The sequence below is a fragment of the Erinaceus europaeus genome, unplaced genomic scaffold (assembly GCF_950295315.1).
Source record: "Erinaceus europaeus unplaced genomic scaffold, mEriEur2.1 scaffold_707, whole genome shotgun sequence".
NCBI lineage: Eukaryota > Metazoa > Chordata > Mammalia > Eulipotyphla > Erinaceidae > Erinaceus > Erinaceus europaeus.
In genome coordinates, this window is record NW_026647764.1 from 19479 (window position 1) to 35312 (window position 15834).

Consider the following 15834-nt stretch of genomic DNA (forward strand, 5'->3'; position numbering starts at 1 on the left):
TCGAGACCCCGGCTCCCCACCTGCAGGGGAGTCGCTTCACAGGCGGTGAAGCAGGTCTGCAGGTGTCTGTCTTTCTCTCCCCCTCTCTGTCTTCCCCTCCTCTCTCCATTTCTCTCTGTTCTATCCAACAAGGACATCAATAACTATAACAACAAAACAACAAAGGCAACTAAAGAGAATACATAAATATTTTTTAAAAGACCCCCTAGCACCTCTAGGGCCCCCAGTCCCCCTAGGGCCCCCCAACCCCCCAAGGGCTCCCCAGCCCCTGATAGGTCCTCCTAGGGCCCCCCAGTACCCTATAGGGCCTCCCAACCCCAGCTAGGGTCCTCTAGTCTCAAACACAGCCCTTAGGGCTCCCCAGCCCCCAAGGGCCCCTAGCCACTGCTAGGCCTCCTCCAGCCCCACCTCGGGTTCCCCAGTCCCAGACTCAGGCCCCAGGATCCCCTGTTCCCTCTAGGCCTCCCCCAGCCCCCCTAGGCCCCCAGTCCCAGACTCAGGCCCCAGGATCCCCTGTTCACTCTAGGCCTCCCCAGGGCCCCCCAGTCCCAGACTCAGGCCCCAGGATCCCCTGTTCCCTCTAGGGCCCCCAGCCCCTGCTAGGCCTCCCCCAGCCCCCTAGCCCCCCAGTCCCAGACTCATGCCCCAGGTCCCTCCCAGTCTCCCCCAGGTCCCCAGAGCTCCCTCCTCCTCAGGAGCTGACAGTGACCCCAGCATCGGGATGCCCACCATCCTGGAAGATTCCAGAACCTGGGCCATGGCCTCCTCCACTCTGGCCGCGGGGACATCTCTGTGGCCGGGTGGTCCCAACCCAGCCAGCTGGGGGGCTTCCCCTTAGCTTCCAGGGGTAAGAGCCCCAGAGCGCTGCCCCACCGCGCGCTCCCTCCCACATGCCAGGGCTCGGACCCAGGTCCTCAGCTTGCTGCCATGTGCTACCCGTCCCCGGAAAGACCCCCTCTTGCTGGAGACAGCACCCTGGGGACCGGGCCTGGGACCCCGTGGCTGAGGTCGCTGGGGTCTCAGGGGCTGGGGGCGCAGGGGCTGGGGGGCATCTGGGGTCTCAATGGATGGGGGTGTCAAAGACTGGGGGTCTCTGGCTGGTTGGTGTCTCAATGGCTGGGGGTCTCAGTGGCTGAGGTCGCTGGGGTCTCAGGGGCTGGGGGTGCAGGGGCTGGGGGGCATCTGGGGTCTCAATGGATGGGGGTGTCAAAGACTGGGGGTCTCTGGCTGGTTGGTGTCTCAATGGCTGGGGGTCTCAATGGTTGGGGGCATCTGGGGTCTCAATGGCTGGGAGCATCTGGGGTCTCAATGGTTGGGGGCATCTGGGGTCTCAATGGCTGGGGGCGTCTGGGGTCTCAGTGGCTGGGGGCATCTGGGGTCTCAGTGGCTGAGGGCATCTGGGGTCTCAAGGGCTGGGGGCATCTGGGGTCTCAGTGGCTGGGGGCATCTGGGGTCTCAGTGGCTGGGGGCATCTGGGGTCTCAGTGGCTGGGAGCATCTGGGGTCTCAGTGGCTGGGAGCATCTGGGGTCTCAATGGCTGGGGGCATCTGGGGTCTCCGTGGCTGGGGGGCATCTGGGGTCTCAATGGATGGGGGTGTCAAAGACTGGGGGTTTTGGCTGGTTGGTGTCTCAATGGCTGGGGGTCTCAATGGCTGGGGGCGTCTGGGGTCTCAGTGGCTGGGGGCATCTGGGGTCTCAATGGCTGGGAGCATCTGGGGTCTCAAGGGCTGGGGGCATCTGGGGTCTCAAGGGCTGGGGGCGTCTGGGGTCTCGAGGGCTGGGGGCGTCTGGGGTCTCGAGGGCTGGGGGCGTCTGGGGTCTCGAGGGCTGGGGGCGTCTGGGGTCTCGAGGGCTGGGGGCGTCTGGGGTCTCAGTGGCTGAGGGCATCTGGGGTCTCAGTGGCTGGGGGCATCTGGGGTCTCAGTGGCTGGGGGTATCTGGGGTCTCAGTGGCTGGGAGCATCTGGGGTCTCAGTGGCTGGGGACATCTGGGGTCTCAGTGGCTGGGGGCATCTGGGGTCTCAGTGGCTGGGGGCATCTGGGGTCTCAGTGGCTGAGGGCGTCTGGGGTCTCAGTGGCTGAGGGCGTCTGGGGTCTCAGTGGCTGGGGGCGTCTGGGGTCTCAGTGGCTGGGGGCGTCTGGGGTCTCAGTGGCTGGGGGCATCTGGGGTCTCCGTGGCTGGGGGGCATCTGGGGTCTCAATGGATGGGGGCATCTGGGGTCTCAGTGGCTGGGGGCATCTGGGGTCTCAATGGATGGGGGTGTCAAAGACTGGGGGTTTTGGCTGGTTGGTGTCTCAATGGCTGGGGGTCTCGAGGGCTGGGGGCGTCTGGGGTCTCGAGGGCTGGGCATGTCTGTGGCTGGGGGTGTCGGTCGCTGCGGGTCTCAGCGGCTGGGCATGTGGATGGCTGGGGGTCTCAATGGCCGGGCGCGCCGGGACTGGGGGCAGCGAGTGGGGCCGGGTCATGTGCTGGGGTGATGATGATGATGGGGCGCAAACATGGGGCCGGGGCCCCTCTCCATCCCGTCCGCCGGGCCGCCCCGGTGGAGGCCTCGCGGCTCTGAGATCGAGACCCGGGTCCCACCGGTGCCCTCCCCGAGACACCTGCCGCCCCCCGCCGCTGCTGGGCGCCATGGCCTCCTGCGCAGGCGCGCTCGGCCCTAAGCGCGCTGTCGGACTGCGCAGGCGCACTGGCTCTCGAGCCCCGGAACTGCGCGCGCAGGCGCTCTGGGTCAGAAGGCGCCGGGGGCGGGGCCCACGAGGGGGCGGGGCCTTGGGCCGGGGGCGGGGCCGCGCGAGCGCAGTCGGCGGCTGTTCGCTTCCGGCGCCCGGGGCGGAGGCTCGGCGTGGGTGTCGGCGGACGGACGGACGGACCGGCTGACCGCGGAGGCTGACCGGCGGGCCCTGGCCACCATGGCGTCCGGCGGCGCTCTGTGCCGGCCCCTCGGGGGCGTCGCGCTGCTCCTGCTGCTGCTCCCGATGGCCGCGGGGCAGGGTGAGCGGGGACAGAGGGAGAGGACAGACAGACGGGGAGGGGACAGAGGGACAGAGGGAGGGGATGACGGGGAAGGGACAGAGGGACAGAGGGAGGGGATGACGGGGAGGGACAGAGGGAGGGAACAGACAGACGGGGAGGGGACAGACGGACAGAGGGAGGGGACGACGGACAGCGACAGAGGGAGGGGACAGAGGGACAGAAAGAGGGGACAGACGAACAGAGGGAAGGGACAGACGAACAGAGGGAAGGGACAGAAGGACGGGACTGACGGGCAGAGGGAGGGGACAGACAGACGGGGAGGGGACAGAGCGACAGAGGGAGGGGATGACGGACAGAGCGACAGAGGGAGGGGACAGACGGACAGAGGGAGGGGATGATGGACAGAGGGACAGAGGGAGGGGACAGAGGGAAAGGAGGGGACAGATGGACAGAGGGACAAGGGGAGGAGTGGGGGGACGGGGTCCCCGGCGGGTCCAGCCGGGCGGTCGCCCTGGTTCCGGGTCCGAGGAAGGTGTCGTGGTGGGTGGGTTGCTCGGGACCAGGTGCCCGAGGGCAGGTGCAGCCCCCGACTGTCCCCATCCCCCGAGTGTCCCTGAGTTTCCCCATCCCCCGAGTGTCCCCGTCCCCTGAGTGTCCCCGTCCCCCGGGTGTCCCCATCCCCTGGGTGTCCCCGTCCCGAGTGTCCCCGTCCCGAGTGTCCCTATCCCTTGAGTGTCCCCGTCCCGAGTGTCCCCGTCCCCTGAGTGTCTCCGTCCCCCGAGTGTCCCCGTCCCTACAGTCATTCCCAAGGAGGGTCAACCCCCACCTGGCCATGTCCCGCTGTCCCTGAGCCTGGCGTCTGTCCTGCCTGCAGAGTGCGCCCAGTTCACCAACCGCACCTGCCAGGACTGCCTGAGGAACGTCTCGGTGAGCAGGGGCTGGGGGCTGGGGGATACTGGGGGCTGGGGGTACCGGGGGCTGGGGGTACTGTGGACTGGTGGCACGGGGCTGGTGGCACGGGGGCTGGGGTACTGGGGCTGAGGGTACTGGGGGCTGGGGTCACGGTGGCTGGGGGTACTGTAGGCTGGTGATACTGGGGGCTGGGGGCACGGGGGCTGGGGGTACTGGGGGCTGGGGTACTGGGGGTACTGGGAGCTGGGGGCACTCTGGGCTGGGGGCACTGGGGGCTGGCGGTACTGGCGGTTGGGTTACTGGGGTCTGGGTGTACTGGGGGCAGGCGGTACTGGGTGCTGGGGTACTGGGGGCACTTTGCTGGGGGTACTGGGGCCACTGGGGGCTGGGGGTATTGGGGCTGGTGATACTGGGGGTACTGGGGGCTGGGGTCACTCTGGGCTGGGGGCACTGGGGGCTGGGTCTCGGGGGCCGGGACCGGGTGCCCTCAGCATCAGCGCCGCCCTGTCTGCCAGTGTCTGTGGTGCAACACGGACAGCAGGTGCCTGGACTACCCCGTGTCCACGATTCTGCCGCCTGCCGGCCTGTGCCGCCTGAGCTCCGCGCGCTGGGGCGTGTGCTGGGGTGAGTGCTCGGCTCCACACCCTTCTGCTGGTGTGGCGGGGCGCGGGCTGCCCTTCTGCCGGTGTGGCGGGGCGCGGGCTGCCCTTCTGCCGGTGTGGCGGGGCGCGGGCTGCCCTTCTGCCGGTGTGGCCGGGTGTGTGCTGCCCTTCCGCTGGCTGGGCGCTGCCCCTGACCCTGCCTCCATGCTCCGTAGTGAACTTCGAGGCGCTGATCATCGCCATGTCGGTGGTGGGGGGCTCCCTTCTCCTGGCGGTCGCCCTGTGCTGCTGTTACTGCTGCTACTGCCGCAGGCGGGACCCGCGGGCGTCGGACCGCAGCGAGGAGAAGGCCGTGCGCGAGCGAGAGGAGCGGCGCCGGAGGCAGGAGGAGAGGTGGGCGCCCCGGGCTGTCGGGCAGGAGGAGCCAGGCGGGAGGGGTCAGTGGCCCCGGGGTGCTGGGCGGGTGCCGCCTGCCGGGGCTCCGCTTCCTGCCCCCAAGGAGGCTGGCGGGGAGGCTGGCAGCTCCTCCGCAGTCAGGCTGGTCCGGGAGCCGCCTGGGGACAACAGGGATCCTCCAGCAGCTGACCCCTGGCCTGTCCACTGGGGCCCAGGGCTGCACGTCCCCTTCTGTTCTGTTTCATTTTTTTTTAATTATCTAGAAATCCTTTTATTAGCGACTTAATATAGATTTACGGAATTATAAGATAATGCGTTAGTTCCATACTGTCCCCACCATCAGCTTTTATGTCCCCGTCCCTTCTTTGAAAGCTGCAGCGGTTCTCCCGGGATCACAGATACGGGCGGTTATTTTTCTGTAACTGTCGACCTGCCTTTATATATACCTGCCCATGTTTGCTCTGGCCCTGCCTTCTCTTCCTAAGTCACACCTACACCACTTCCCACTTCCAAATGTCCTTCCTTTTTTTCCTCTTCTCTCTCCGGGTCCTGATGGAGTTGGATTTCAGAGCCCTCTGGTCGTCTTCCCCTAACATTTACTCCTCCTCTGGGAGATGGGATCAGAATTCCTGTTGGGGAGCAGAAGGTGGGAGTTCTGCCTCTGTAATTGCTTCTCTGCTGGACACGGACACTTGCAGGCTGATCCACACCCCCGTCTGCTTCTGTCTGTGTCTAGCGGGGCGGGTCTCTGAGGTGAGATCCCGGGCACTTGGGTGAGGTCGTCTGCCCAGGCGGTTCAGGCCCGCATCATAGTAGCATCTGCGATCTGCGATTTGGTGGCAAGCCACCAAATTTGGTGTCATGGGAACACGGTCGCAGCATTGCAGCTCTCGAGAGTTCCGGCTGCTAGTGTTACAGCTCCAGACGCAGCAGATCCCGAGGCCGAGTCTGAGGCGTTATGCTGGCAGGCTGGACCTCTGCTGTTGGGACACAGAGAGGAGAGGAAAGACACACCCTAAGCCCTGCTCGGCCCTGGCCGTTGGTGGTGCTGGCGGTCGAACCTGGGCCCTCAGAGGCTCGCTCTAAAGTTGGTCGAGCCCGGGCCGCCGAAGGGCTCGTTCTACAGCGGCTGCCTGGATGTGTTTCCTTCCCGTTTGCTTTTGTCTGAAGTCACGGCTTTACCCCGACTGAGCCCAGTGCTCCCTGGACGCCTCTCTAGTTCCTGGAAGACGCGGAGACTTGGGGAGCTCCCTCGCGGCGTCTCTCCCTGCGGCCGGGGCCGGGGCCGCCACACTCACTTCTCCCCTGCCTTGCAGGCGAGCGGAGATGAAGTCGAGACATGACGAGATCAGGAAGAAGTACGGTGAGTCCACGCCAGGCCCCGTCCACGCTGACCTGCCTGGGCTTCTGGCCTCATGCCTTTGGCTCTGCTCCTGGGAAGGGACCCCTAGAGGGACCTCGCCCTGCCCGCTGCCCCAGGACCCGTCCCTGGCCACGGTGCGGTGTTCCCTCTGTCCGGACCCCTTCTGGCTTGGCTGTTGTGGCCGGCACCCCCTCCCCTTGCCTGCCGAGTCCCCTGCCCTCCGGCGACCCCCCCCTCCCTGGGGGAAAGCCCCACCTGGCTCCGGCTTCCCCGTCACGTTAGCAGGGGCTGCAGGGGGCGGGTCCAGGCCGGCCTGCCCACCTCCAGCAGGACGTGCTGCCCTGCCTGTAACTCGCTCCCCCCCCAGGTCTGTTCAAGGAGGAGAACCCCTATGCCAGATTCGAGAACAACTAGCCGCTCCGTGGCACCCACTGTGCAGCCCGCCTGCCACCCTGCCCAGCCGGCGCCAGCTCAGCCCCACCCACAGCCTGCCGTCCGCTCTGTCTGTAGCCGCTTGAACCCAGAGCCGTGGCTCTCTGTCTTCTGTGGGGCCTGGGCTGCGTGGCTGCTGTTCTCATGGGGGAGCCCTGGGTCCCCCTCTGCCGCCTGTCCCTTGGTCCTGGGGAGGTGACCGGTCCTCCCCAGTGTCTCCCAGACTCGTGAGAGGTCTGTGTCCCCAGCTGTCTGTTGGGGAGGGGTTGCTGGCCTGCCCCAAGGCCTTGTCCCGGGAAGCCCCCATGCTGCGTCTGCTGTCACTGTCCTGGCCTCCCCAGGCCCGCAGGCGATGGTCAGGGCTCTGCGGTCAGCGTGTGCACACGGCACGGTGTCCCCTGCAGTGGGGGTGGCGGCTGGGTGGTCCTGTCCAGTGGTCAGGCAGGACCAGGCCAGTGACAACACAAGGCTTAGAGTGCACGGGGTCAGGGGGTCAGGCCTCACACTGCACCCCAGAGCACCCACACAGCTCATGACAAAGTCTCACGTGCGGACCAGGGCACACGGGGACACCTACCCCACTCACGTGGAGATCAGCTCGCTCACTGCAGGTGGGGCTCACACTCAGAGCTGGGCAGAGCAGCCCACGGGGACCAGCCCACAGGGACCAGCCCCACACGGGGACCAGCCCCAAACGGGGACCAGCCCACAGGGAACAGCCCCACACAGGGACCAGCCCCACACAGGGACCAGCCCCACATGGGGACCAGCCCCACACGGGGACCAGCCCCACACGGGGACCAGCCCAGAGGGACCAGCCCCACACAGGGACCAGCCTACAGGGACCAGCCCCACACAGGGACCAGCCCACAGGGACCAGCCCCACACAGGGACTAGCCCACAAGGAACAGCCCACGGGGACCAGCCCATAGGGAACAGCCCCACACAGGGACCAGCCCCACACGGGGACCAGCCCCACACAGGGACCAGCCCCACAGGGACCAGCCCACAGGGAACAGCCCCACATGGGGACCAGCCCACAGGGAACAGCCCCACGTGAGGACCAGCCCCACACGGGGACCAGCCCACAGGGACCAGCCCCACACGGGGACCAGCCCACAGGAACCAGCCCCACACGGGGACCAGCCCACAGGGAACAGCCCCAAGGGACCAGCCCACGGGGACCAGCCCCACAGGGAACAGCCCCACACGGCGACCAGCCCCACACGGCGACCAGCCCCACACGGCGACCAGCCCCACACGGAGACCAGCACACTCACTACAGGAGGGGCTCACTTGAGGGCAGAGCAGCTCACTGGCCCAGCTCTTGGCCGAGTCCACTACACCCCCACCCCTCGCTGCACTAATCCTTGGCCCTGAGAATCCCTGTGTCACTTAGTTAACTGGATGGTCTCCTAGTGTTTTGGACGTCTGGCAGCAGGGTAGTCTTGCCAGAGCAGTTGGGACATTTCTGGCACCTACGTGGCCCGCACTGCCCCCCCATGGCTGGTGCCTGGGCCTGGCCGACTCTCAGGCTGCTGCCAGTCTTGGGGCACAGTCTCTGGTGTCAGTGCCACTTCGTGACCTGGGGACAAGAGTGCCAGCCTCACGTGCCTTCATCCTGGTGTCTTCTAATAAATGGTTGATGCTTACCTAGCCTGAGCCTGCCTTCTGGGCTGGGGGTGGGGGCTGTGGGCAGGGGCAGTAGGCTCTGGGCTGGGCTGGGGGTGGGGGCAGCAGGCTCTGGGCTGGGCTGGGGGCAGCAGGCAGGGGCAGTAGGCTCTGGGCTGGGGGTGGGGGCAGCAGGCTCTGGGCTGGGGCTGGGGGTAGCGGGCTCTGGGCTGGGCTGGGGGCAGCAGGCTCTGGGCTGGGGGTGGGGGCAGCGGGCTCTGGGCTGGGCTGGGGGCAGCGGGCTCTGGGCTGGGGGCAGCGGGCAGGGGCAGCAGGCTCTGGGCTGGGCTGGGGGCAGCGGGCTCTGGGCTGGGGGCAGCGGGCAGGGGCAGCAGGCTCTGGGCTGGCGGTGGGGGCAGCGGGCTCTGGGCTGGGGGCAGCGGGCAGGGGCAGCAGGCTCTGGGCTGGCGGTGGGGGCAGCAGGCTCTGGGCTGGGCTGGGGGCAGCGGGCAGGGGCAGCAGGCTCTGGGCTGGGCTGGGCCAGATAGCAGAGGAGGGCTTCGCCCATGCATGATGCCCCAGTGCCTAAGGGAGCCCACTGCCTCACTCCAGGGTGCCCCTTTCCTGTGGGAAATGGCAGTGGCCAGGAAGGACGCCACAGGCAGAGTGCAGGGCCCTTCCCGGACACAGGCTCTGCCTCTTGGAATCAAAGGGATAAGGGTTTTTTGTTTTGTTTTGTTTTACCAGAGCACTGCTCAGCTCTGGCTTATGGTGGTGTGGGGATTGAACCTGGGACTTTAGAGCCTCAGGCACGAGAGACTCTTTGCATCACCATGATGCTGTCTCCCCTGCCCAAGGGTGTCTTTCTATAAACTGTCTAGGTGCTCAGTGGGCAGAGCACAGGTGGGAGGCGGGTCTGGTCCCTGGCAGTGCTGTGCCCGGCTGGGATTCTGGTCTTGCGGACCCTTCTGGGGTCAGTGGGCTGCTGGGAGTGCAGATGTCATCTGCCCCTGGTCTGGAGACTGCTTCTAGGTTAGGGTAGCGCTGCTCTAAAGGTCTTTGAGGTGTCTCCCCGGGAGGGGCAGCAGAGCCGTGCACCCCTGGTTCCCATGGCCACTTCACGGACACACCTGGGCTGGTGGTACAGGTACCCCTGGCGCGTCTGTGCCAGCCCTCTCCTGTGCGGGGCAACCTGGGCTCCTGTGCTATCGTCCTCGCTGCCGCGTGCGCTGGGTGTGCGTGCCCCTCTGCGGCTACCTGGAGGCTCCTTGCCGCCTCCCCTACACCGCCTCTGCAGATGGGTGCGCCCGAGGGTGGCTGCGCTGTCCCTTCCCGCTGGGGTCCCGGCACCAGGTGCTGAGCGCACAACCCACGTCTCCAGGATGGAGTTGGGATGGAACCTGCACCTCAGCCCTGCCACCTGCCTCTCCAGGCACTGGTCCTGGGGGTGGGGGGCTCACAGGCCCACCGGCCCTGACGGAAATGTGGATGCGCCTGGGACCCAGAGGGGGCGGCCGGGACAAGGCCCTGGGGTCTTGGATGCCCGGCCCTGCTCGTCCCCGCGGAAGAGCCCCGGGCTTGGCCTCTTGCTGCCCGCAAAGCTGCGTGCCCCCCCCCCTCGCGTCCCCGTGCCCTGCGTGCCCGCTTTCCCCTCGAGTGGGCCTCCAGGACCCCAGTCCCCGGTCCTGCGTGCGGCCCGTGCACCCCAATCCCTGGCCCCGCGTGCACCCCAATCTCCGGCCCCGCGTGCACCCCCATCCCTGGTCCCGCGTGCGGCCCGTGCACCCCAATCCCCGGCCCGCGTGCACCCCAATCTCCGGCCCCGCGTGCACCCCCATCCCCGGTCCCGCGTGAGGCCCGTGCACCCCAATCCCCGGCCCCGCGTGCACCCCCATCCCCGGTCCCGCGTGAGGCCCGTGCACCCCAATCCCCGGCCCCGCGTGCACCCCAATCTCCGGCCCCGCGTGCATCCCCATCCCCGGTCCCGCGTGCGGCCCGTGCACCCCAATCCCCGGCCCTGCGTGCACCCCAATCCCCGGTCCCGCGTGCACCCCCATCCCGCGTGCGGCCCGTGCACCCCAATCTCCGGCCCCGCGTGCACCCCAATCTCCGGCCCCGCGTGCACCCCAATCTCCGGCCCCGCGTGCACCCCAATCTCCGGCCCCGCGTGCACCCCAATCCCCGGTCCCGCGTGCACCCCAACCCCCGGTCTCGCGTGCGGCCCGTGCACCCCAATCTCCGGCCCCGCGTGCACCCCAATCCCCGGCCCCGCGTGCACCCCAATCTCCGGCCCCGCGTGCACCCCAATCCCCGGCCCCGCGTGCACCCCAATCCCCGGCCCCGCGTGCACCCCAATCCCCGGTCTCGCGTGTGGCCCGTGCACCCCAATCTCCGGCCCCGCGTGCACCCCAATCCCCGGCCCCGCGTGCACCCCAAAGCCTCGGTCCCGCGTGCGGCCCGCGCACCTCAACCCCCAGTCCCGCGTGCGCCCCCCGGCGCCCGGGTGTTTGCGCGCAGATGTGGCCGCGGGGACGCGCAGGCTCCGCCCCGTGACGCGTTTCCAACCGCCAGAAAGCGCGAGCGGCCTTGCGCGCTCCCGACACCGGGGGCGCGCCTCGTGCACGCGCAGCGCCCCGCCCCGCCGACCAATCAGCGGTCCGCAATCGCGGCCCTGCGCGGCCCCGATCACTGGCGGCGGGAGAGCGGCGACGAGGCGGACCTGCCATCCCCACCATGGCCGAGGACAAGCCCAAGGTAGGCCCCGCCGCCCCGCCGGAACCCCCACCCCATCGCGACGCCGCCCCAGGCCCGCCGGCCCCCTCCCCTCCGCCTAGTGCCGCCGTCTGGGTCTCCACGCCCCGCCCCTCTCCCGCAGGCCCCGCCCAGCGGACCGCCTCGCCCCGCAGGGCCAACCTGTCTCCGTAGGCCCCGCCCCTCTCCCGCAGGCCCCGCCCCATAAGCTTCCTTCAGGCTCCAGCCCTCAGGCCCCGCCCCTCACCCGTAGGCCCCGCCCCATAAGCTTCCTTCAGGCTCCAGCCCTCAGGCCCCGCCCCTCACCAGTAGGCCCCGCCCACCAAGTCTCCCCTTCCAGCCCCCTGGGCCCCACCCCTCCCCGCCTCTTGGGACTCCCTTGGGGGCGCTGACGGGCAGGGCAAGGCCCGGGCGGGGCGGGGTTGGGGGGCTGGACCCTCGCTGGGACCCCCACTCCTGTTTCCAGGTCCCCGGGCTGGGTGTCCTGGGCCGCCCTTCCCTGCCAGGACCCACGACTGGGGCTCACACTGGAGGCCCGCCCCTCTGCCACCCTGCCTGCACCCCGCCCCTCCCTCACCTGATCCCCGCAGGCCCCCCCCCCCCCCCCCCCGCCACCTCGCCGCGACACCCCAACAGGGAGCCCCCCACCGGCAGCGGCCCCTCTCGAGAGCACGTGCTTCCTCTGAGCTGGGGCTTCGGGGCCGGGTCTGCGGCCGGACACCCGTGTTGCAGGAGGGGGTGAAGGCGGAGAGCGACCACGTCAACCTCAAGGTGGCGGGGCAGGACGGCTCGGTGGTGCAGTTCAAGATCAAGAGACTGACCCCACTCAGCAAGCTCATGAAGGCCTACTGTGAGCGCCAGGTGGGTGTGGGGTGCGGGTGAAGGGTGCTGGGCGCAGGGTGAGGGTGCTGGGTACTGTGTGCAAAGTGCAGGTGCTGGGTGCAGGGTGAGGGTGCAGGGTACTGTGTGCAAAGTGCAGGTGCTGGGTGCAGGGTGAGGGTGCAGGGTACTGTGTGCAAAGTGCAGGTGCTGGGTGCAGGGTGAGGGTGCTGGTACTGTGTGCAAAGTACAGGTGCTGGGTGCAGGGTGAGGGTGCTGGTACTGTGTGCAAAGTACAGGTGCAGGGTGAGGGTGCTGGGTACTGTGTGCAAAGTACAGGTGCTGGGTGCAGGGTGAGGGTGCAGGGTACTGTGTGCAAAGTACAGGTGCTGGGTGCAGGGTGAGGGTGCAGGGTACTGTGTGCAAAGTACAGGTGCTGGGTGCAGGGTGAGGGTGCTGGTACTGTGTGCAAAGTACAGGTGCTGGGTGCAGGGTGAGGGTGCTGGTACTGTGTGCAAAGTACAGGTGCAGGGTGAGGGTGCTGGGTACTGTGTGCAAAGTGCAGGTGCTGGGTGCAGGGTGAGGGTGCTGGGTACTGTGTGCAAAGTACAGGTGCTGGGTGCAGGGTGAGGGTGCTGGTACTGTGTGCAAAGTACAGGTGCAGGGTGAGGGTGCAGGGTACTGTGTGCAAAGTGCAGGTGCTGGGTGCAGGGTGAGGGTGCAGGGTACTGTGTGCAAAGTGCAGGTGCTGGGTGCAGGGTGAGGGTGCTGGTACTGTGTGCAAAGTGCAGGTGCTGGGTGCAGGGTGAGGGTGCTGGGTACTGTGTGCAAAGTGCAGGTGCTGGGTGCAGGGTGAGGGTGCTGGTACTGTGTGCAAAGTACAGGTGCAGGGTGAGGGTGCAGGGTATTGCTGCAGGGTGCCTGTGTGTCAGGAAGCCCAGACGGCTGTTGAGTGGGGTCTGCCGCGGCCCCTTGCAGGGCCTGTCCATGCAGCAGATCCGGTTCCAGTTCGACGGCCAGCCCATCAGAGAGACAGACACCCCCGCGCAGGTATGGCCCTGTGCCCAGGCGAGCCCCGGACACCCCCAGACCACAGATGCCCCCGAGGCCCCAGCCACTCACTCACCCTCATGGGCGCAGGGGTATACGCCCCACACACGCCTGCACACAGGAACACACGCCTCCCCCACATGGGAACACACACCCCACACACCTGCACACGCACATGGCTGCCACACGGCCCTGTGGTGAGGAGACTTGGATGCTGGGGAGGCCACCGGGTGAGTGGGGACCCAAGCCCTGACGGCAGCCCCCGCATCTCTGTCTCCCTGTGTCTCTTATCTCCCCGCATCTCTGCCTCCCCGCGTCTCTGTCTCCCCCGCGTCTGTGTCTCCCCCATGTCTCTGCCTCCCCGCGTCTCTGTCTCCCCCGTGTCTCTGTCTCCCCTGCGTCTCTGTCTCCCCCGCGTCTCTGTCTCCCCGCGTCTCTGTCTCCCCATGTCTCTGTCTCCCCGCATCTCTGTCTCCCCGCATCTGTCTCCCCGCATCTCTGTCTCCCCGCATCTCTGTCTCCCCGCGTCTCTGTCTCCCCGCGTCTCTGTCTCCCCGCGTCTCTGTCTCCCCGCATCTCTGTCTCCCCGCATCTCTGTCTCCCCGCGTCTCTGCCTCCCCGCGTCTCTGTCTCCCCGCATCTCTGTCTCCCCGCGTCTCTGTCTCCCCGCGTCTCTGTCTCCCCGCGTCTCTGTCTCCCCCGCATCTCTGCCTCCCCGTGTCTCTGTCTCCCCATGTCTCTGTCTCCCCGCGTCTCTGCCTCCCCGCGTCTCTGTCTCCCCGCGTCTCTGTCTCCCCGCATCTCTGTCTCCCCCGTGTCTCTGTCTCCCCGTGTCTCTGTCTCCTCCATGTCTCTGTCTCCCCCATGTCTCTGTCTCCCCGCATCTCTGTCTCCCCGCATCTGTCTCCCTGCATCTCTGTCTTCCCACGTCTCTGCCTCCCCACGTCTCTGTCTCCCCGCGTCTCTGTCTCCCCGCGTCTCTGCCTCCCCGCGTCTCTGCCTCCCCGCGTCTGTCTCCCCATGTCTCTGCCTCCCCGCGTCTCTGTCTCCCCGTGTCTCTGTCTCCCCTGCGTCTCTGTCTCCCCCGCGTCTCTGCCTCCCCGCATCTCTGTCTCCCCGCATCTCTGTCTCCCCGCATCTCTGTCTCCCCGCGTCTCTGCCTCCCCGCATCTCTGTCTCCCCGCGTCTCTGTCTCCCCGCGTCTCTGCCTCCCCGCGTCTCTGCCTCCCCGCGTCTGTCTCCCCATGTCTCTGTCTCCCCGCGTCTCTGTCTCCCCGCGTCTCTGTCTCCCCGCATCTCTGTCTCCCCCGTGTCTCTGTCTCCCCGTGTCTCTGCCTCCCCGCGTCTCTGTCTCCTCCATGTCTCTGTCTCCCCCATGTCTCTGTCTCCCCGCATCTGTCTCCCCGCATCTGTCTCCCTGCATCTCTGCCTCCCCACGTCTCTGCCTCCCCACGTCTCTGCCTCCCCGCACCTCTGTCTCCCCGCGTCTCTGCCTCCCCATGCCCGGCAGCTGGAGATGGAAAACGAGGACACCATCGGCGTCTTCCAGCAGCAGACGGGGGGCTCCGGAGGGGTGGGAGCCTGGGGTGTGGGACCCCGCCGCCCCCGCCGCCTAGCCTGAGCTGGTGGCCCTGCCCCTCCCAGGGCCTCGGGGGTCTGAACGGCCGCCCCCAGCAGCCCTCCCGCCCCCCAGCGCCCCTGCTCCCAGAGTCCCCGGTCGGAGGGGCCGCCGGGCTGCCCACTCGACCCCACCACGTGTCTGACCGGGCCGTGTCGGGCCGTGCCCCCCGGGCCGCCCCTGCCGGCGCTTGGGGTACTGTGCTCACCCCTTGCTCAGCACCCCCGGCGGGCCCGGCTCTGGGCGGGCAGCGGGCAGCCCTCCACCCCTCGGGTCTGCAGAGACGCCGAGGGCTCCTCCCTGCCTCCTCCCCAGCGGAGACAGAGATAACACAGCCCCGCCATCCCCAGAGCTGCCCCGGGTGCCGGGCTCGAACCCAGGACTTCGGGCGCCACAGCGTTGCTCTGGGTCACCCCACGCCTCCGCCAGGCAGGGACTGGGCACAGCCTCTCAGGCCTGGTGCCTTGCAGGGGGCAGGCTGAGGCGCCCGGCTCTGAAAAAGCCCCCTGCACCCGCCGTCCCTGTCGCCCACCTCGACCGCTGCCGCGGGGCGTGGGTCTGTCCGCGGGCCCGCCCGGCGGCCACTGGAAACAGTAAATGTGCTTTGGCATTCCGTGTCCGCGCCCAGCGCCGTGTCCTCTGGCTGGGGCGCCTGGGGCCCGGAGGCGGGGGCTGCCCTCTCTCGGGACCCTTCCCCGAGCCGCCGCCGGCAAGCGGAGCCCCCCCCCCCCCACTCGATCCCCGGAGCGCCCGCCGGCCAGAGCTCTGGCCTGCCGCGGGGCAGGGGGACGGGGTGGGCACGGGAGCCGTGCCCCCGGGGGAGACGCCGCGGCGATCTGGTGGTGACTTGGGTCTTCCCGGCACCGGGCAGGGCGGACGCGGCCTGAAGCCCAGCTGGCCAGTGGCTGCGAGCGGCTGCTCCTCCCTCTGGGACGTTCCCTGGTGCCTTGCGCCAGTCAGCACTGGGGAGTTGCTGCTGCCGGCCGGCTGCTCCGCAGAGACCCAGACCAGGGCACTGAGGTGAGCGCCCTCAGCAAAGCCCCGCGCTCGCTCACCACTAACTGTCTCTCGAGGCTGCACGGCTGATTGGTTTCCGTCTGCGGGGTCGTCGCGGGGCTCGGTGCCGGCACCAGGGATCCACTGCTCGGGGCGGCCGATGTCTTTTTTCTTTGTACTTTATCCCGTAAGCCAGAGAAGCGGGGGGGGGGGGGGGGGGGGGGGGGGGGTAGACGACCTGCTTCACCGTCGGGAAGCGTCCCCCGCAGGTGGGGAGTGGGGGCTCAAACCCGGGTCCTTGCACATGG

The 15834-nt window shown here is 68.2% G+C and overlaps 2 protein-coding genes across 3 annotated transcripts; both read left to right on the top strand.

Annotated features, from left to right (window-relative positions):
* Nucleotides 1–2789: 2789 nt before the first annotated feature.
* On the top strand, nt 2790–8333 carry PTTG1IP (PTTG1 interacting protein). The gene is made up of 6 exons (XM_007536875.3): nt 2790–2994; nt 3851–3903; nt 4404–4512; nt 4706–4883; nt 6203–6249; nt 6617–8333. The coding sequence occupies exons 1-6, from the start codon at nt 2913–2915 to the stop codon at nt 6661–6663; spliced, it is 516 nt and encodes a 171-aa protein (XP_007536937.1). The 5' UTR covers nt 2790–2912; the 3' UTR covers nt 6664–8333.
* A 2613-nt stretch (nt 8334–10946) lies between these two features.
* LOC132536458 (small ubiquitin-related modifier 3-like) lies at nt 10947–15003 on the top strand. 2 transcript variants are annotated; one of them, XM_060184362.1, is made up of 4 exons: nt 10947–11046; nt 11776–11910; nt 12742–12912; nt 14423–15003. In XM_060184362.1, the coding sequence occupies exons 1-4, from the start codon at nt 11026–11028 to the stop codon at nt 14531–14533; spliced, it is 438 nt and encodes a 145-aa protein (XP_060040345.1). In that variant the 5' UTR covers nt 10947–11025; the 3' UTR covers nt 14534–15003. The 2 variants fall into 2 exon arrangements, with proteins under 2 accessions (XP_060040345.1, XP_060040346.1); XM_060184363.1 differs by having other exon boundaries at nt 10999–11046; nt 11776–11904; nt 12841–12912; nt 14423–14841.
* Nucleotides 15004–15834: the final 831 nt, after the last annotated feature.